Genomic DNA, 20,707 nt, shown 5'->3' with positions numbered 1-20,707 from the left:
TGGGAATGTCCAAAAATTAGAGTGTTCTGGGAGATGGTAGCTGATACTATTGTAAGCATTACAGGAATTGACCTGGGAGACAAACCGGCAACTTTTCTGTTGCTGGATATTCGAATGGCAATAGAAAGATTCAAAAATTCTTTGCCGAGACACTTATTGATAGCAGCAAGGGCATGTATTCCGGTTCTGTGGAAAAAAAGCAGCCCTCCAGCTAGAGCACAGTGGTTTCAGAGAATTGCAGAAATCCAACAAATGGAAAATTTAACAATGACAATGAGAGATCAAGATGAGAAATATCAGAAGATTTGGGCTCCATATCTAAATTATAGAGAAAGTATGATGTAGAACATTTGAAATATGGTAGAGCTGGCGGGTCGAGGGGGGGCTATAACGAAAACTTTTTTTTTATTTTTTTTTGGGACGGAAGGGTGAGGGATGGGGGGGGGGGGGGGGGGTGATGTGGAATTGAGGTATGGATTGAAATATTATAAGACATAGCTGTTAAAGAAGTTGTAGATATATAACGAAATGTAATGTGAAATCTATGGAAAGAAAAGATGAAAAAATAAAGAATTTATAAAAAAAGAAAAAAAAAAAAGAAAAGGGGACGGACATTCTCAAAACTGTTTTATAGGATCTTTCAAATGTGTAATAACAGGACAAAAAGGGCAAAAGGGCAACCCCCCCCCCCCACGGACACTTCCCCTAATGGCCCCCTGTGGCATAACCCACGGCTAGTTGAAATTTATAGGATCCCAGAAGGGGCAAGCTGGGTCCAGTATGGCACTAACATTCAAAGACTTGCAGATTGAATACAAGATTCCCAATACTGTTTTTTCTGCCATCTGGTTTAAAAAGGAGGTCAAGCTTTCCCCCTCTAATTTAGAAAAATTTAGATTTGAAGATGACCAGTCACAACTTATTCATAGATACTATTTTGCCTTGCTGACCTCCTCCTCCTTTAGGATGGAGACTGTGGCTGCTCAGTGGAGCTCGGACATTCTATCCCTTACAGAGCAATCTTAGACTGAGGTTGCTGAATCGCTGTTGCCATTGGTGATCTCAGCCAGAGACCAACGAATACAGTTCAATTATTTCCACTTATTTGCCTCCTTGTGGGGAGATTCTGGGCAGCAATCTTGAAATTCTTAGAGGAAAAACTGGCCCTTCCAAATATCTACTCTCCAGCTAGGTGCCTCTTGGGAGATTTTGGAGGAGGATATAAAACTTATCTTTTTCTATGCTCTCCGATGGAAGGACCTGGATCCTCCATCTCCTCTTTTTTTGGGTAGAACGGATTAAAGCATTGCCAATGTATAAATTATCATATACCTCTAGGGGATGCCCTAAAAAGTTAGAAAAAATATGGGCTGGTTGGATTACATCGGTATCTGGGGACATAGAGGTGTAGTTTATGTGGAAGTAGCAGAATAATTTAAGTATGTAAATGGACGGACGTTAATTATATACAGATATAGAGTTTTTCTTTTTTGCGCGTTATCAGAAGGGTGGTGTTTGAGAAGGAGGACAGCACAGGTGCTGCAATGAATAGACATTTCCTGTTCAATGCTATGAATGGAGCAAAATGCATCTTGTGACCCCTGAAGACAATTAGCAAGCCCAACTCACAAAATGGGGCTGTAAGGTCCAAGTACTATGTACAAGGGGCCACCTCTGCAGGCCACGGTTGATACATTGTGTAATACTACAGATCAAGGACTTAGAGGCCTCTTAAGGCCCGTACACACGATCTGACTTTTTGACAGCAAATTAGCTGTTTTGGAGCAACATCCGACCGTGTGTACGCTCCATCTGACAAACTTTTTCGGTTTTCATCTGACTTTTGTTGGCTGTGCAAACGGACAAACTTTTTTACAACATAAGTCCGATGAAGCAAAGTCCGATGAAGCAAAGTCCGATCGTGTGTACACAAAACCATCGGACTTTACAAACACGCATGCTCAGAACCAATGCAAAAGATCAGACAACAGTACAGAAGTTGACCAAACGCTAGATTCATTGAACTTCCTTTTGAAGTGGCGTCAGTACGTTGAAACATCACTACGTTCGTGTTTGTTGCCTAAAAAGTCTGATCGCGTGTATGCAATACAAACTTACGGCCAACGCCCTTTGTACAAAGGTCCACAGGAAAGTTTGTACAAAGTCTGATCGTGTGTATGGGGCTTTACAGTGTTACTAATCCCAGGAGCCTACATCCACTATATCTGGTCTCCCACAGTACACAGAACATGGAAATGCAATTATTTTAGTCAATATAAACTGCTAAATATCTTTTCTCATCAGCAATATATAGCAGTCTTGTGAATCTTAACAGTGTCTGGTTAGAGCTTGTAGAAGTTTTCATTCTCCCCCGATTGTCTCAAAGCTGCAGGACTCGTGACCCTGTCTGGACAGTGCGGATTGGCCCTGTGCTGATCCCATTCACACTCCCAAGATAAAAAAATAAAACCTCTAGCAATACACAAACTGAGCATGTGCAGCTTGCCCCCAAAGCTCTGTTCTCATAAAAACCTCACTGCAAAAAGCTCAAAATGCATTTAAACAGTTCTGTGCAGAGGTAAGGCGTACACAGCCCCAAAAGGGCAGAAACATGTCCCGTTTTTTGCGTCATGTTTTACAACATGTAAAATAGAATAAGTTCAATAAAAAGTAAATTGAGGATGCCTGTATGTTCTAATGCTCTTAAAGTGTATCTATGGTCAAATGTAGTCTTTAGAAATTGAGAGTAAACAGCAAAAAAGGAGAAGCTGCAAAGCATGCAGGGAATCTAGAAAGTTGTAAAAAGAGGACAGCAGACTGGCGGCACTCACAAATTTGAAAGGGATTTTTTAAGCTTATATTGGATTGTCAAAAATAAATATTGTTTTTTTTACAATGCTTGTGTTATAAAAACGAAAGTGTATGCAGCGATCATAGAACATTCATTCTAATTGGATGGTGTGTCCCTTGTATGTATGGTCCATTACATGATGATATGCAGTAAATAAGAAGAGTTTCCATGGACTTTACAATGACATTAAACATTAAATGCCACATGTAATGGCTAATCCCCCCCCATTTATCTCTATTACCCAAACAGGGCAATTTATTGTAAGTTACCAAAAAAAAAAAAAAAAAAAAAAAAAAAAGGGATAGTCAGCCCTATTGAAAAGTTAGGAGGTTTTCAGAAATCAGATTACCCAGCAATTAAATTAGTATGGACAATACCAGATATAAAATCGGTATACACACTAAAACACAGCAGGATACACAACAAGCAGGGTCTAAACTCACAGCTATTATTCAAAACAACAGAATAAGCTATGTTATGAATGGAGACTCCAGGAGAACACTTACTTGCTGTGTCCAGAGTACTGTCTGAGAGCGGCCTTGCCATTGATATCGAAAAGCTGAACAACGCTGTTTTCGCAGCCAGCAGCAAGTAATCTCCCATCTCCTCTGTAGGTCCCACAATAAGCTGTGTCTTTGAAGCGGGAGAAGGTTTTTACAGGCTCTTGAGAATACTGCCCGTAAATATGGATCTAAGGAGAAAACGGTTTCTGTCAAGCTGTTCCAATGACTTCAATACCTTCATTCTTACCATGGTATACAGATTAGGAGTTCCGACATTACTCTAATTTATAAAATTCATGCTTGCTCCAGATCAGGGACTCAAATCAATACAGCTAGACTTTTGAGGTTAAAAAAGGACACCTCAATAAATTTCTCTTAGTACATCTCACCATTAAGCCATGAATACTACGAGTCATACTATACGTCACTTCAGCCCCAAAAGAATTTACCCCCTTCCTGACCAGGCCATTTTTTGCGAAATGGCACTTTCACAATTTATGTATTATTCTTCCCACAAATAGAGATTTCTTTTGGTGGTGTTTGATCACTTCTGCTGTTTTATTTTTTTGTGCTATAAACAAAAGAATGACCATTTTTTTCAAAAAAACAAACACTTACTTTTTGCTGTAATATCCCAAAATGAAAAAAAATTAAAATTAAAAAAAAAAAAACAAACCAAATGCACAAATGTTTTCCTCAATTTAGGCCGATCTGCATTCTTCATTTTTTTATTATTTTTTTTTAAAACAAAAATAAAATCGCAATAAGCGTATATTTCTTGGTATGTGCAAAAGTTATTGCGTCTAAAATAGGGGATAGATTTGTGGCATTTTTATTATCATTATTATTATCGTTTTTTTTTTTTTTTTTTTTAACTAGTAAGCTCAGGTGGGTAAATTCAGATAAATGAACGAGGTGAATTGAAGGACTCGTCTCAAGGGTGCTCGCCACAGCTCGTCCACTGTACAAACTGCAAAAAGGAAGACACAGCTCCACTCCAAGATGATGAATACGAGTCCTTTATTAATCCATCCAAGTGACACCACAGGAAAAACGGCAATCATGCGTTGGATGATCCAGGTTGACCCAGCACAGCCCGCAATCAGGTGTCTGAAAAGCTGATGCCAGTAAGACGATGGACAGCAGTGATATCAAGCCAGGATGGAAGTGTCGAGGAAAAAAGATTCTCAGCGTAGTGAAGGTTCTGTCAGCCCGATCAATGCAATAGCCAATAGGGACGTATTGCAAAGGCAAGCCATGCCTTCTTCATCAGCCTTGACTATGCCTACCTGGCGCCTCTGTCCTTCCCCTCTTTCTCAGTTCATGGATTCCCACTCCTTTCTGAGAAGGCAGCCTCACACATATTAGTGACAGCCAGAGACATATTAAAGCACTATCCCTAACCTCCGGGAATTTCCTTGTAAATTGTATTTTGTACTTGTGCCTAAAATCTGAAATTCTTTTAATATATATCCAGCAGGATATTTGCTTAGGTTTTTACCTTGCATTATATTTTTTTTTTTTTTACACTCAGGGTTTTTGTACCAGGGAAGCGCTGTTTTAGTATCTTTTCCTCTGCATGTTTAAGAATATATTTCACTGTGCTTCTAGGCATTGATAAAGCCTCAGATTTTTTTTTTTTTGTATTCATCTCCTGACTTTTGCCTGTCTACAACTTTATCCTGGAGATTTTTTGACAGTGCCTTGCCACCCATAGTTCATCGTTTGCTTCAGTTGCGCTACCAGGGACTGAAATGCTCCAGGAAAGCGCTTTTCAATCTGAGCTAATTAAACAACCACAGCTGATCACAGTTGAAACTCAAATGGCTTTCTGTGCTACATCTGATTGAGTTTAGCATGTTTTGGCGGGAGGGGTATGCTTTTTCCAACACAGTGATTATGTTCTTGATTAAAAAAATAAATGTATGTATGTATAAATAATTCTGACATATTGGTGTTATATCTTTTACTCAAACGTTACAAGTCACACAGGTGGATAAAACAAAAACCGTGTGTCTTCATTTCAGGCTGCAAAGCAACAAGAGGGCGATTCTTTTCTATATCCATTGTGTATAAAATAATAAGAAAAACAAATACACACAAACACATACATATATTTGTTGTGTTATTTGATCAGGTGTAGCTTTCAGTGTATGTGTAGCCAAAACTATTTTTTTTTTTTTTTTACGTTTTGGATAGAGCTGGGAATTATTAGAAGCAATGTCTTTTTTCTTGCAGTCTCTGTTCCTGCTAGGTATATTCAACCCTCTATTTGTCCTGGTGATCATTGGTGCTTGCTCTGGTGGCATCCAAGAGGTGAATTAAGCACACTTTTGAAGAGATTATAAATTTATTAAAAACACAGATAATTATAAAACATGCCTGCTTACATTAGCGTGTGCCTGTGTCCTGGCACTCGGAGGTATTGCGCATTGGTCAAATGGATGCTGTGAGGTGCCCTTCAAAGAATTCCCAGCGTGAGCAGGGCACAACACAAAATCCATTCGAACAACACGCAATACCTCCCAATGCCGGGATACATGCGCACTAATGTAAGCAGGCATTTTTATAATTATCTGTGTTTTAATAAATTAAGCAATATTACGCTATTGGATCCTCCTTGTTTTTTCTAACCTTATGTACGCGCTGTGGTGGAGAGGAGAGCACGGTTTGGAAAGGCCGTGATTCCACACCACCCTGCAGGATTGTAGCACAAGTGACTTCTGACTTTTTTTTTTAGCTAAAGAGGTCATGGCTGTCTGGTGAGCAGGTCGTTTTACACCAGCACGTGGGGTGCTTGTGGATGTTATCTACATTTACTGATAGAACCAAATCAGATTTCATTTTGGAATATTCACTGAAGAATATGGACTATTCATACCTATAATTAATCACCAGTGATTTTATATATATTTACGATAGCATTTGTTCACAAACCAATTAATTTAGATTATTATTTACCGGCGTATAACATGCACTTTTTTCCCCTTAAAATCAGGGGAAAAGCGATTCCCTTTGCGATTTTTGGGCTCTGGGCGGCTTTAAGCCGCCTTTGGCCCTTCTCTGCGGTTTTCGAGAGCGGCTGAAAGCCTCAGAGTACGGCCGAGGCAGCCGAAAGCCGCTGAGAACTTCCGGGCACTGCCGAGATACGAAGGACATCTCGGCGGCACCATTTTTAAAAACAAAAAGCTGAGGGGACAAGGCTGCAATGACAGGCTGCAATGATGGACAGGCTTCAGATGGACACTGATAAGGCTGCATTGATGGGCATTTAAATGTAAAGTTTTTTTTCCTTAAAATTCCCTCCTAAACTTGGGGTGCGTGTTATACGCCGGCGCGTTTTATACGCCGGTAAATAGCAACACAGCGCCACCTATCATCAATATATAATCATTGCACAGTAGGAATATACAGCACTTGGGGAGCAGCTTAATCAGCACATTAATTAGGTATTGGTGCAAGGTTTTCACTATTCAAATGTTTATTAGTGGAGTGGAAAAAGGTTAGCGCCATTGCTGTTTTTTTTTTTGTTCCTGTAATCCACCTCCGCATCCAATCTATGACATATGCCATTGACAATAAGGTGAGATGCAAATCACACCATTAGAAAATGGTCACTGTCTAATTGGATGATTTTAATTATATTTGCTCATTAGTAGTGAATAACTTACCCTTGTGGATGATGTGACAGCATAATTTATAGGCTGGGTAGGTGAAAAGTCTACTTTTGTTACTGCACCAAATTCTTTGATCTGAACAGGAGTCTAAGAGGAAAATATTAAAGAGAATATGAGCATGATTTTCAACCAAACAAAATAATTTTAATTTGGATTATTTTATTAATAAAACCAAACATCCAGAAGTCTTTATATAATGCCTTACATACAATGTTTGTAAAGTTTATGTCAGAGAGATGCTTTCTTGATGGGAAAGAAGACATCAATAACTACACTGCAAGAAATTTCCTCATACCAATTACAAAGCTGGAGAAAGAGCGCAGCACTCCCATAAGAGCATCGCAAGCAAATTAACTGATGAGAGATCATAGGGAATATAAAGTGCCTTGTATTAAGAAAAGAAAAAAAAAGAAAATCAATATTTTAAGCCAGCATATTTAAAATTATGACATGCAAATATGTTATATTTAAAATTAGAGCTAGCAGGTGGAGCTCCATGCTCTGGTTCAAACCTTCCAGTTTCTTAGGTGGGGAAAAAAAAAAAAAAAAAAGACCCACAAACAACTTACTTTTAAAACAAAGGTGTAAGGTTATATATTACCTTATAGCGCCTCCAGTACAGAGTGTCTTGTGTTATCTTCTCCCCAAGCTTAGGGTACGATAAAATGGTAACAGGTTTGTATCCCGACATTTCCGTTTCTTCACAATATTAACATATAAGCAATGCAGGTTCTTCAGGAGCAGAAGCCTGGTTTAAACTAGGATTAAAAAATACATAAATATAGGCATATAATTTTAGACACAGAACAAAAAACACAGAGAAAAGGACGCAGGAGTACAAAACCAGAACACAATACCACTCCAAGATTGTAAAGCTGACCAAAAAAAAAAAAAAAACTATAAGTTAATAATTTTATTGTAACCAGCATAAGAATTAAATGCCTATCCAACACCACAAGACAAAAAGGAGGACTAAACAGACCTCAGTAGCCTGCAGAATACCACTGCAGGGGCCTCTGGCCCTTAACATATACATGGGTCCTCCTGTCTACTTACAAAAAGCCTTCAAAATGTCAGAAATTTGTAAACATTAAATCTAGTGGTCATCGGAGGAAGTGTCATCAGTCTCCTCCTCAAAATGTCACATTTCATTCTGTTATTTGTCCTGTTTATAGCCACCTAATTCTACAATTGTTTTTCCAAGCATGGAAACCGTTTATTTTGTTAAATCCCAAGAGGGAGGTTTCCCTTCACTTCCAGTCCTGTAGCTTGAACAGACAGTGAAAGAAATCTTTCCAATGTGAAGGACATCCCCACTCGGATTGCTGTCACAGGAACTGGTCTTACCTTGAAGGCACTGTACACTTTCAATTGTTTTTGTTATTTTAACTATGTATTAGTGTAGTTAGATTCCCTAGGCTGTCTGTTTGCCTCACTTTGTAATGATGGGCTCACATTTCCAGCTGCAGTTTGTATTGTTGTGGCTGATCCCCCCCTGTTTATGTATTCATTCACCTAGCTTGCCCCTACAGTTGGGCAACACCTTGTTCTGGGTCACACAGAATCCAATGCCTGGCCTCTGTGTTGCATCACAAATGTGGGAGTGATAATGTGATGAAAACACATGGAGGTTGATTTACTAAAGGCAAATATACTATGTGCTGCAAGTGCAGTTTCTCTAGATCTGAGGAGAAGCTCTGCTCGTTTTTATCATTCAATCATGTGCAAGAAAATTTTTTATTTTTTTTTCCTTGCATGTGATTGGATATTCTTTGCAAAGTAAAGCATTGCCTCATTTACTAAGCTCTGCAGCATATTTGCCTTTAGTAAATCAAAACCTGTGGTGATCTGTTAATTCCTGCCTGTTGTGTCTGTTCCAGATCAAACTACTATCCAGCTCTCACTTACACCAGCCTAAAAGACCCATGGATTGTGGGACATATAGTTTCTTCACGGAAGTGTCAGTTCTTAGACTATGAGGAGCATGCATTAACCCAGGCAGTGCCATGCAGAATGCCTAAAGTTTGAACACAAACAAACTACTTAGACCAGAATGTGGAGATTTACTCTACTATAGGCTGTGCATATATGGCAACAAATGACACCATGGAACGCCACAATCAAAGCACAAATCACATAAGGGGCAGGTAAGAATTGTATAATGACGTTGAGGATACTAAAAGATACACCTAATCAGCCATAGCTTTATGACTACTGACAGGCAAACTGAATAACATGGGTTGTCTCATTACAATGTTATCTGAAAGTCAGCATACATTAAGAAGTAAACATGTTGTTCCTGAAGTTGATGCATTAAAAGCAGAAAAAAAATGGGCATCAGGCTGTGTAACCACAAACCGGTCAGGGTGCTCATGCTGACTCATGTCCACAGCCAAAAGTGCCTCCAATGGGCACATGAGCATTAGAACAGGACCATGGAGCAATGAGAGAAGGTGGCCTGGTCTGATGAATCACAATTTTATATCATGTGAGTGGCCGGGTGTGTGTGCGGCGCTTCCCTGGGGATGAGATGGCACCAAGATGCAGTATGAGAAGAAGTTGAGGCAGTGTGATGCTTTGGGCAATGTTGTGCTGAGAAATCTTGAGTCCTCCCGTTCACGTTGAAGTAACATATTTGCCTAAATACTGTTACTGACCATGTACACCCCTTCATGGAAACAGTTTTCCCTGAAGACAGTGCATCAGCAGCATAATGTGCCCTGCCACACTGCAAAAACTGTTTGAGAATGGTTTGAGGAACACAATTTTGAGGTGTTGACTTGGCCTCCCAATTCTCCACAACTCAATCCTTTGAGCATCTGTGGGATGTGCTGGGAAAATAAGTCCGATCCATGGAGGCTCCACCTTGTAAACTTACAGTACTTAAAGTGGTTCTAAAGTCAGGTTTATTTTATGTTAATGGGTTCTATTAATGATGTTGCACAAAACAATCCAGATTGGCTAAGGCATCATTGGGGCACCATTAGCTCTCGCTGCTGTCAAAGTCAGTAAGCCAATGAGGAGAGCAGGTGGGGCTGATCAGCGACTCCATGTCTTAATCGACAAACAGAGCAGTGGCTCGGCTCAAGTGCCCCCTTATCAAGCTGCCTGCTGTGGGGTCCTTGGCAGGAGGGAGGGGCCAGGAGCGCCGGCCCAGAGAAAAGAAGGATCTGGGCTGCTCTGTGCAAAATCACTACACAAAGCAGGTAAGTATAACATGTTTGTTATTTTTAAATGAAAAAAAGTTTTAAAAAAGATGTGTTTTTTTTTTTGGATTCATACTTACCTAGGTGGATGCAGCATCTGTCCCCTGCACCTCTACACTGAAAACTGAGCAATCTAACACCGATGATCGCTCAGTTCTCACAGCATTCTGAGCAGAATATCAGCAGCTCTCTGCTGTTTCCCCCCTTGCTCATTGGAGTGCTGGACTGTGGAGGGGGTGGGAGCAGCCAGTTCAGCCTTTCAGTGGCTCGCTAAGAGGCTGAGCCGTGTGGTGATCCAGGGATCTGGGCAGATCCAGACTCTACAGTCATGATGACACCAAGCCTGGACCCAGCCTGTGATGTCAGCAGAGAGCGGATTTCAGCCCACTCTCTGCTGAAAATGGGTCATAGAAGGGCAAAGCAAACTGCACTCCTGTGAGCCACAGGAGAAGTACAGCCAAAAAAGAATTAAGAAAAAAAAGAGCTTTCCCCATAATTCTTTAACTTCACTGTAGCACTAACCCCCGAAGGAGCTGCTGGTTTTGATTGGGCTTACCGTTACCTTCTTTTCCTCAATTCACGTCTAGGGGTGTCCCGTGGTAGATGGCCCAGTGACTTGAGAGACTGACGATAGATCCGCATAAAGCGATTTTATTTGCAAAACATAGACAATGAACAGTCTCTTAAAGTGGGATCAGAGGGTGGGAAAGGAAGTTCAGGTACTCAGTGTCAGTCAATATTGAAGAACTTGCTTACTTTGACCAAATCCAGAGAATAGCCATTCACAACTGGATGTTCACTCAGGTTGGATAGTCCCTTTCACACAAGGTCTAGCAGCCAACTAGGAGCTTCACTCAGGAACAAGTCTCTGCCACAGACGTTTTGTAGAACATACAAGGATAAGTCTCTGCCAGACGTTGTTGTAGAACGCGTAGGAAAACTAAACTTGTAGAACACTCATGTGATACCTGGATCTTTCAGCCAGCTTGGTGATATCCACGAGACCGGATTCTGTTAGGTACTTCAGCCCCTCCAGGCTCTTGCTAAGAAACCAACTTGTACATGGTCTTCTTCTGAAGAGTCCTCCCCTGGAATGCTTGAAGTCACTGGGTCTCTCCCAAACCGGAAACGACACCCAACCACCTCAGAATTCTCCTTTAGTTTCCTTGCCTCAGGCTAGCCAGCCCCGAGACAACAAGTCGGGTTGATCCGCACCCTAGGCCATAGCCTTCCTGGGGGCTGGTCAGGAGGACCATGAAGTCAGTACATCATTCTGGACTGGAACCCCGAACCACGTGACATACGCATCTTAAGTACCCTCTCCCAGAAAGCACAGCAAGAGCGGCACTCCCACTGGGCGGGCTCCGAGAGAGAGTAATCTTAAAGCACCCAACTAGACTGTGGTTCCATGCCTGCCAAAAGAGACAATGCCCCCTGTGGCCAGGCTGAACATCTCACAGTCCAGTCAGACTGATGTCGAGGTCCAAATTTAAACAATTGTACCCAAACCAAACTGCAGTTCAGGTGTAACCTTAAAGCGGTAGTAAACCCGCACATTTTTTTTTTTTTTTTAAACCTGCAAAGCAAAAGGCATAATGAGCTAGTATGCACCGCATACTAGCTCATTATGAAATACTTACCTTAGAACGAGGCCCCGACATCTGGCCCGATCCACGCCGAGGGAGCTGACATGCTCCCTCTGCGTTTCTTCTAGGTATCGCGGCTCCGGCGCTGTGAGTGGCCGGAGCCGCAATATCGTCACTTCCGCGCATGCGCGTGGGAGATTTCATTCCGGCCGGCCACTGCCGGATTTTCAGGCTGAGAATCCCCTTGTGCGCATGCGCCGCTGCAGTCAGCGGCGCATACCGAGGGGAATATCTCCTAAACCGTACAGGTTTAGGAGATATTTTTTTTACCTACAGGTAAGCCTTATTATAGGCTTTCCTGTAGGTAAAAGTTTAAAAATTGGGTATACAACCACTTTAAGTTTAGAAAAACACAGCACGTGCTCTTCACAGCCGGGACTTCATCATTTTAAAAGGATCTTCTACTGATGGCTTGGTGCCAGGTACCACAGCATACCTTCAGAGGTCTAATTGGGTCCATGCCACAACAGGTTAAGGCTGTTTTGGAAAAGGGGGACCTACTCAATATTAGGTGGGTGGTCATAATGTTGTGGCTGATCGGGGTATAAGAGGACCACCATTGCTCAATCTTAGGCTGTCTTTCTGTTGAAGTCACCAAAGTGAACGGTGAATAGAGATCAGACATTGGGACAGACAGATGGTGGTTTATCCAACACATAGGCGGAGATGTGCTCTGTGTAATAATGCAGCATCTACTCACCTTTCACTCAATGAAATGTTGGGGGGCAGTGTGTTATAACCTCTGGCTGTTTAGGAGATTTCCCGTTACTTCCTGACGGCTCAACAGGAAGTGTAAAGTTACCTTCCCAATGTGGGGGGTATTCTCATTAGAGAGCTGTCAGAGGGACAAGTGTCCCCATTACAAGATTTCCCCTCTATTTCTGTGCTGGTGACAACTTAGAATTTTGGGAATACCTTCCACTTTCATTCCTGGTGACCAGAACAATTAAAGAAACTGGATCACCCTAATGGGGACACAGACAGCAATGCAGACCTCCTAGTGCCCCAATATAGAGATGAGCTGTGCCTCTAGTTATACTGTACTCCTCCTTCTATGGATGAGAACATCCCAGTGCCCTCTTACCGCTCTCCCACAGCCTTTCCGTCCACTGCCTTCCTTCTCTTCCTCTCACCACCGGGCAGTCACGCCGCCGGAATCGGCACTGCGGGCCGCCATCTTGCTTACTGACGCATTTCCGGAAAAGTCGCATGCATTTGACGTCATCAACGAGCGGGCACAGCTTTCAAGAATTATGTCGGACTAAAGCCTGTTTACCAGTCCCGCCATTGCCCCTGTTTTAGATCACCGGAAATTATTCGCTTACAAATAACAAAAAGTCCGCTTCCCTCGGGTCCCGGAAAAGTCGCACCGGATGTGACGTCATACAATAACATAACAATAGGAGTCCGCAGAGGTGAGTGACAGCAGCGAATAGCCGGCCGGTGCTTAGGGTGTAGAATGATTGGTGAGGCGGATGTATAGGTATTGTGATGACATGTTAGTGTAAGAATGAATGGTGATCATTGTTTCCCCTCTTAACCAGTACATGTAGCCCAACACCGACCCCATCCCAACCAGTACATGTAGCCCAACACCGACCCCATCCCAACCAGTACATGTACCCCAACACCGACCCCATCCCAACCAGTACATGTACCCCAACCCCATCCCGACCAGTACATGTACCCCAACACAGACCCCACTCAACCAGTACATGTACCCCAGCACAGACCCCATACCAACCAGGACATGTACCCCAACACCGACCCCCTCCCAACCAGGGCATGTACCCCAGCACAGACCCCCTCCCAACCAGGGCATGTACCCCAGCACAGACCCCCTCCCAACCAGGGCATGTACCCCAGCACAGACCCCCTCCCAACCAGGGCATGTACCCCAGCACAGACCCCCTCCCAACCAAGACATGTACCCCAACACCGACCCCCTCCCAACCAGGGCATGTACCCCAGCACCGACCCCCTCCCAACCAGGGCATGTACCCCAGCACCGACCCCCTCCCAACCAGGGCATGTACCCCAGCACAGACCCCCTCCCAACCAGGGCATGTACCCCAGCACAGACCCCCTCCCAACCAGGACATGTACCCCAGCACAGACCCCCTCCCAACCAGGGCATGTACCCCAGCACAGACCCCCTCCCAACCAGGGCATGTACCCCAGCACAGACCCCCTCCCAACCAGGGCATGTACCCCAGCACAGACCCCCTCCCAACCAGGGCATGTACCCCAGCACAGACCCCCTCCCAACCAGGGCATGTACCCCAGCACAGACCCCCTCCCAACCAGTATGACACCATAGCACTCAGGGGAACTTGGAAGCTGGACAGGTGAAGTGATATGATCATCAACACATCACACACCTGAGGACCTTGAATGTTACACTTTTGGCACACAGATTGGTTTCCTGGTTTTACTACACTTTTACACCTTAAATGAAAAAATGAAGACAGTATTGCACTAGACTAGGCCATTACGCCCTTTGTTTTGTCCAGGCCAATTCACCCTTATTGTGGGAACACTTGTTTTTGCACACTTCTTTTTTTTATCACAGAGGAGCCCATTCAATTGAACAGGCAGCCCACACACTGCAAACACACCAAAGAGGCTCCTGCACCTTCTCAGGTTTAGGGCTTAGCACATTTGTTTTACTGCAAGTTCTCAATGAACTACCATGGTGCTTTTTTACAGCTCTGGTAGTTGATTGTCTCTTCCTGTCATTGTGTATCTGTCTGCCCATACGAGGTATGAGCAAACAGATGCACTGACAAATCTGCAAGATTCCTGCATGGCACCTGTGATTTGCAATGCTTTCCAGGCTCCAAGTAAAAAAAAAATAATAACTTACATTTTATTTTTTTACCTGCAAAAATATGTGTATTTATTTAAAAAAAAAACATTAAAAGTGAACTTATCCTTTAAAGTGCCATTTAGAATAATTTCCCAGTTTTCTGTGATAATGTAATAGTAGCCGATCCTCTTGCTGTTGCCTTATCACCTTTACTGTGCATGCTCTGCCTGTGTCTATCAACGCACTTTCACCCCACCTTCTTCACCTTTTTTCTTTCTGCTAGTTTCAGGGGGCATGGCTCGAGATGCGGCATTGACTGAGGCTTTCACATGTATACATCCATACTAGGATTTGCTATGGCAAACGGCAGTTTCAAGCTAAAGTGTCTAGTACTGTGATTGAGAGCCTCAATAACACATAGCATGTACATAACAAAAATGACACCCCAAAATATATTCTGCTACTCCTCCTGAGTATGGTGAGACCACATGTGTGAGACTTTTACACAGCATGGCCACATACAGAGGCCTAACATCCAAGTAGCACCTCCAAGTGTTCTAGGAGCATAATTGACACATATAATTCTCTGACTACCAATCACATTTTTGAAAGCCCTTCATATTTCTAGCAGATAGCAGGTACATACCAAATAACAAAAGATTACCTGTGGTTTTAGAAGTGCAGTGGTCCACAGAGAAAATCATAGGTCCAGGCAGCAGGCAGGGATGTGGTCAGCGACAGCAAAAGTAATCGTCCAGGCAGCAGGCAGGAATACTGTCCATAGTTCGTACAGGCAGAGATACTGCCAGCACAGCCAAAGCATTGGTCCAGGTAACATTCAAAGGTGTCTGGGCAGAAATATTGTCCATAGTCAGTAGAAGCAGCAGGCAGATATATGGTCAACACAGGCAAAGTATTGGTCCAAGTAGCAGGATAAACATGGTCCATAATGTCCTGGGTCATTACGGGCAGCCATATGGTCAGTACAACCAAAGTATTGATCCAGGCAGCAGGAAGGACCATCAAGCTTAGGGGCAGGCTGGTATAATAGTTGTCCACATATAAATGGTATCCTTTTTTGAACAGGGGTTATGCCAGCTCCCAGATAATTTTCCCACTGGTTCCAATATATGGGGACACTGACGGGACTGGAGCTGAGAGTCTTTGCCTTTGTAAATACGGAATGTGTACACGTATCCAGTTACTCGATCACACAATTTAATTTCAACCCATACCTGGCTCTCTTACTTGGGATATATTGCTTGAAGTGCAGTTGGCCAGTAAAATGTATAAGGGATGTGTCCACACAAATGTTTTGGTCTGGGATAAACATTTCAGCAAATCACTGGGAAAGGAATTTATTAGGGGGCATATCTTGTACAATTTGTCGTGGTTGGGATGATCCCGGGGGAGGGCACTGCAAATTATATTTGAAGTGTAGAAAACGCATAATCATGTCATAGCGTGTCCCTGAGGTGGCAGCAGAATATATCGGCACGTGGTGGATGGGGTTGGTGGACCAATAGGCAAGGAGTACCTTTTTTTTTTTTTTTTTTTTTTTTCCCAAGCCCCATATTGGACGTAAGGCCCAAAAACTATTTAAATTCGTCCAGTGTGAGAAGTCGCCACTTGAACATGCGGGTGTAGGATGACTTTGGGTTGGCAGCAACAAATTTCTCTGCATACAGATTGGTTTGGCCAACCATATTCTGCAACAAATCTTGTGGGAAAAATAAATAAAAATAATCTAATTAGGAAAAATGTGTAGTGTTGGGCTGCACACCTGGCTGTGCGGTTAAAGGGGGATTATAGCTGATCCTGAGTTGAGAGGCAACCATAAGGGGTTTTCCAGGGCATCGGGAAGGTAGGACTGGGCCTGGATTCTTGGGCTGTGTGACTCGCAGATCTAGATGAGCAGAAGTTTTCACAGGTTTTCTTTATTTGGGGAGGGGGGGGGGGCGTGTTGTGCACAGTAATACAGTAGCAGACAGATGCTGATTTCACTCACTGATTCCTGCTCTCTCCTCACAGGATTGATGTGTGAGGAGAGAGCAGGAATCAGATAGCAACTGCTCCTCAATGTTTACATTTGTGATTGGACGCAGCCGGTCACGTGGTAATTTCATTGGCAGTTTACCCTAATCAGGGAAGCGCCGTGTCCGAGGGTGCATTTTATTTGTGCCTCCGATTCTGATGTCACATGTGATCGGCTGTGCCAAGGGACACATGCCATCCCCGAACGTCAAGCACGCTAGGGGTTATCCTGAGAGACATGATATGATGTCCAGTCAGGATAACGCAACCACTGCCTGGCCGTCATTCTGCTATAGGCCGGGTGGGAAGTGGTCAAAAAATAAAAATAAAACCTTTAATGTCACTTTATTTAGAGACCATAGGCTGTCATCAACTTCATTTTCCCTGGAAGATTTGATCATAGTGGGGATAGGTAAGTCTGTGATCAGGGTGATTAAGCGATGGCAGCAGAGGCCACGTAGTGTACAGTTGTACACTGTGTAAAGTTCACTAAAAGCAGAGTTAAAATGTGTACATTTCTGTGTGCGCCAATTGGTAGGGTAGAAAAAAATTGTGTCATCATATTACAGGACCAGTGGGTTGTCTTATCAGTTTGGTATTTAGATATGAGGGCTGGGCCAGTTGCTTTACACCAGAGCAAAGCTCCATCAGTGTTTCTACACATTGCAGTTACTTTGTGAAGCTGAGCTAACGCTTTAGAATAGATTTTTAGAAGTAATTTGTCATTTAAGATCTGTTTTAAGTGTAAATGAAATAAAAATAACATTTATGTAAATCAATTCTACAGTTTCAGAAACCTTTGCCCATTCTATTACAGAATTGAAACATTCCAGTCCTATGATGCAGATTTAGGAGTTGTAGTGCAAGAACCGCGGATCCGCCATGTCTACCTTAAACAGTCTGGAGGGCCCCTCGGAGCTGCCGGGAGAGGACTGCGTCAGCTTTTGTCTGTCTGGCATGCCTGACATTAAAGTAGAACATGTTATGGACTCAAGCACAGAAGAAGGCCAGGCTCAGAATGTGGCAATGGGAATGAAGTTCATTTTGCCAAACAGATTTGACATGAATGTCTGTTCTCGCTTTGTGAAGTCTCTAAATGAAGAAGACAGTAAAAATATTCAAGATCAAGTTAATTCAGATTTGGAAGTAGCTTCTGTCTTATTTAAAGGTTGGTTTTGTCTACTTTGATTATATTGTCTATCTATCATCTTTGTTACCGCTGACAGGGCTTCCATCTTCACCCGGTCTTCCTTCCGGGTTCACAGGCTCTGGCTGGTTAAATGGCCAAGCCACGATGATGTCATTTTGGTTGTGGCACAGAGCTCTGAAGATACGGCACAAGCATGCCGTTCCTTCAGCACGCATGTGCCTGTGACATCATCAGCTGCAAAGACACTGAATATCTCCTAAGCGGTGCACGTTTAAGATATATTCCTTGTAACTACAAGTAAGCTTTATTATAAGCTTACCTGTAGGTACAGGTGTGCAATGGGAGTTCACTACCACTTTAACAATTGTGAGACACTGGCTGGCAGGATTTTGGACTGTCTGTATGTGTCACCTAGGTTTCTCACGTACATATGGTAAGGGATTCCAAAGTTTCCAAGTGATGTAGAGAAAACAATCTTTATTTTATTTTTTTCCTCAGCTCTTAATACCTGCTTGGACTGTTCCTGTGGTCCCTATCTCCTGTGTGCTTTAGCACATCATTAATGCTCACAGTCCATTCACAGAACATATTTCCTACATTATACAAACTACTCTGATGCAGTAATTGAACAGTGTATGTAATTGCAGCAGTGGCTTCCTGAGAATCTTATTCTAGATAGAGGTAGAATGTTTCAGCTTTGTCATAAAGCCAATAATTTACAGTCTTTGAGAAATCTCAAGTTCCTTTTTAACTTTTTTTTTTTTTTTTTTTTTTTTTTTTGACTGTCCCCTAGAACAAGCTTGTAAAGTTTGCCTGTAACAAATATACCACAGAATAAATTTGATGTATGAAATATATTGTTCTTTTCAGCTGAATGCAATATACACACTTCACCGTCTCCGGGTATACAAGTCAGACATGTGTACACACCATCAACAACAAAGCACTTTTCTCCCATCAAGCAGTCTACTACGCTGACAAATAAACATCGAGGCAATGAGGTATCGACCACCCCGCTGCTAGTGAATTGTAAGCAGTTTTATTTTTATATATTTCTTTTCATTTTAACGTATGCTGTTAGAGGTTAGCTATACATGAATGCAGAATCTGACTGCTGAAAGATCTAGATTTATATAGATATTCTCTTAAACTTGCACTCTCAGATTGTAGGGTGGGGAGGTAAGTCCCATGCTCTCCAGTTTGGTGGGGGAAATAATAACAATTGCACAAAATTATTCAACCCAGATAATCTTTGTCCTTAAAGAGGAAGTAAACCCTGATAGGTTTACTTCCTCTTTGATTCCCTGCAAAGGTAAAGCATAATGGACTACTATGCATCGCATAGTAGTCCATTATGTGTCACTTACCTGACACAGGAGCCACCGAAGTCACCGCTGTCCCCTGTAGTCCGGAGCGTCCATCTTCTCGGTGGGTCTCGCTGCTCCGCCGCTGTCATTCGACGAAGCCGCGATGACGTCACTCCCGCGCATGCGCACGGGAGCCGTCACTCGCGGCATATCACCGTTGACAGCGGCTCGCTCAGTGCGCCTGTGCGCCGATGTCTACGGCGCATGCGCCGTAGACAGCGGTGCCTGTCTTTCGGCAAATATCTTCTAAACCGTGTAGGTTTAGGAGATATTTCTTAGACCTACAGGTAAGCCTTAATCTAGGCTTACCTGTAGGTCAAAGTGGTTTGTAAGGGTTTACAACCACTTTAAAAAATGTTCGGCCAGTAATGTCTGGTGATAAGCCTTCTACTGGTGGATGTAGATGCTGGGATCATCTTTAAGGCTTTGCCTTTTATTTTCAATAGATTTTTATAAAAATTTTCACGTTTTTGTGAGAAAAGATGCCATTATATCCAACAAGCTTACAATCAAATCGTACACAACGCTTCCAGAGCAGCAAAGGCTTTATCTATTAATGTCAGGGATTCCCATAACCGTCTGTGGGAGGAAACCTAATCGAAGAAGCAAGAGTACAGCTCAAGTAATAAAAAATCGGACTAGAAATTTTTAGAGACTGAAGGATATAAAGGTGATGGCATTTTTTGTAGAATTGTATTGATGTTGGTCAGTTTCTAGTTGAGGAAAGTGAGCAAAATAGCGCTGGACCCGTAAGATTCTTACTGGTTCTTATTGCTATATTAAACTATTATAAGTAAAGAGTAAGTCCAATTAGGACTATATGCATTAAGCAGGGTCTGCCTGTCCATCTGTGACATCACCACATTATCAAGGGAGATCTGTACCTGCTGTCAGGAGGATGGAGTCTGGTGCTGAGTAGAGCTGCACTATTAATCGTTAAAGAATCAAGATTGCGATTCTACCCCTCCCCCTTCCGATCTTAAAACAGTTTTTCCCCGATTCTATGTAACAAGTGCAGAGTTCTCTGCTCACTTCTGACATTTTACAAAAAAATAAAAAATCCAGGCAGCCTGCCAAGTTTATCTGGGCCAGTTAACCACTTAAAGACTAAACCTTTTTCTGACACTTGTTGCTTACAAGGTAAAATTAGTATCTTTTGCTTGAAAATTACTTGGAGCCCCCAAACATATATATATATATATATATATATATATATATATATATATATTTTTTAGCAGAGACCCTAGAGAATAAAATGGCAGTTGTTGCAATATTTTATGTCACACTGTATTTGCGCAGTGGAAAAAATACACTTTAATAAATTTTAAAAACAAAAACAGTAAAGTTAGCCCAAATTTTGTATAATGTGAAAAACGATGTTACGCCACGACAATTGTGATCTTTATTTTAAGCAAAAAAATAGTGATTCTCATTTTAGCCAGACTCGTGCAGCTCTAGTGCTGT

At 42.4% G+C, this 20,707-nt stretch overlaps 2 protein-coding genes across 2 annotated transcripts in view; one reads left to right on the top strand and one right to left on the bottom strand.

The window, feature by feature from the left end:
* UTP15 (UTP15 small subunit processome component) overlaps positions 1 to 13,113 on the bottom strand; it is a 32,002-nt gene extending 18,889 nt beyond the window's left edge. Inside the window, exons 1-4 of the mRNA XM_077462514.1 lie at positions 12,968 to 13,113; positions 7,633 to 7,789; positions 7,026 to 7,118; positions 3,358 to 3,542 (exon numbers count right to left, since the gene is read on the bottom strand). Coding sequence (XP_077318640.1) covers positions 3,358 to 3,542; positions 7,026 to 7,118; positions 7,633 to 7,722 — 368 coding nt within the window. The 5' untranslated portion in view covers positions 7,723 to 7,789; positions 12,968 to 13,113. The remainder of the gene's footprint in view (positions 1 to 3,357; positions 3,543 to 7,025; positions 7,119 to 7,632; positions 7,790 to 12,967) is intronic.
* A 28-nt stretch (positions 13,114 to 13,141) lies between these two features.
* The window catches only part of ANKRA2 (ankyrin repeat family A member 2), a 29,768-nt gene continuing 22,202 nt past the window's right edge, over positions 13,142 to 20,707 (top strand). The window contains exons 1-3 of the mRNA XM_077462515.1: positions 13,142 to 13,298; positions 17,544 to 17,894; positions 18,747 to 18,905. Coding sequence (XP_077318641.1) covers positions 17,609 to 17,894; positions 18,747 to 18,905 — 445 coding nt within the window. The 5' untranslated portion in view covers positions 13,142 to 13,298; positions 17,544 to 17,608. The remainder of the gene's footprint in view (positions 13,299 to 17,543; positions 17,895 to 18,746; positions 18,906 to 20,707) is intronic.

This window comes from Lithobates pipiens, unplaced genomic scaffold, assembly GCF_037356315.1.
Source record: "Lithobates pipiens isolate NorthernLeopardFrog02 unplaced genomic scaffold, aLitPip1_a1.2 Scaffold_3, whole genome shotgun sequence".
NCBI lineage: Eukaryota > Metazoa > Chordata > Amphibia > Anura > Ranidae > Lithobates > Lithobates pipiens.
The sequence above is the reverse complement of the archived record's forward strand: the minus strand, read 5'-3'. Positions and strand labels throughout refer to the sequence as shown.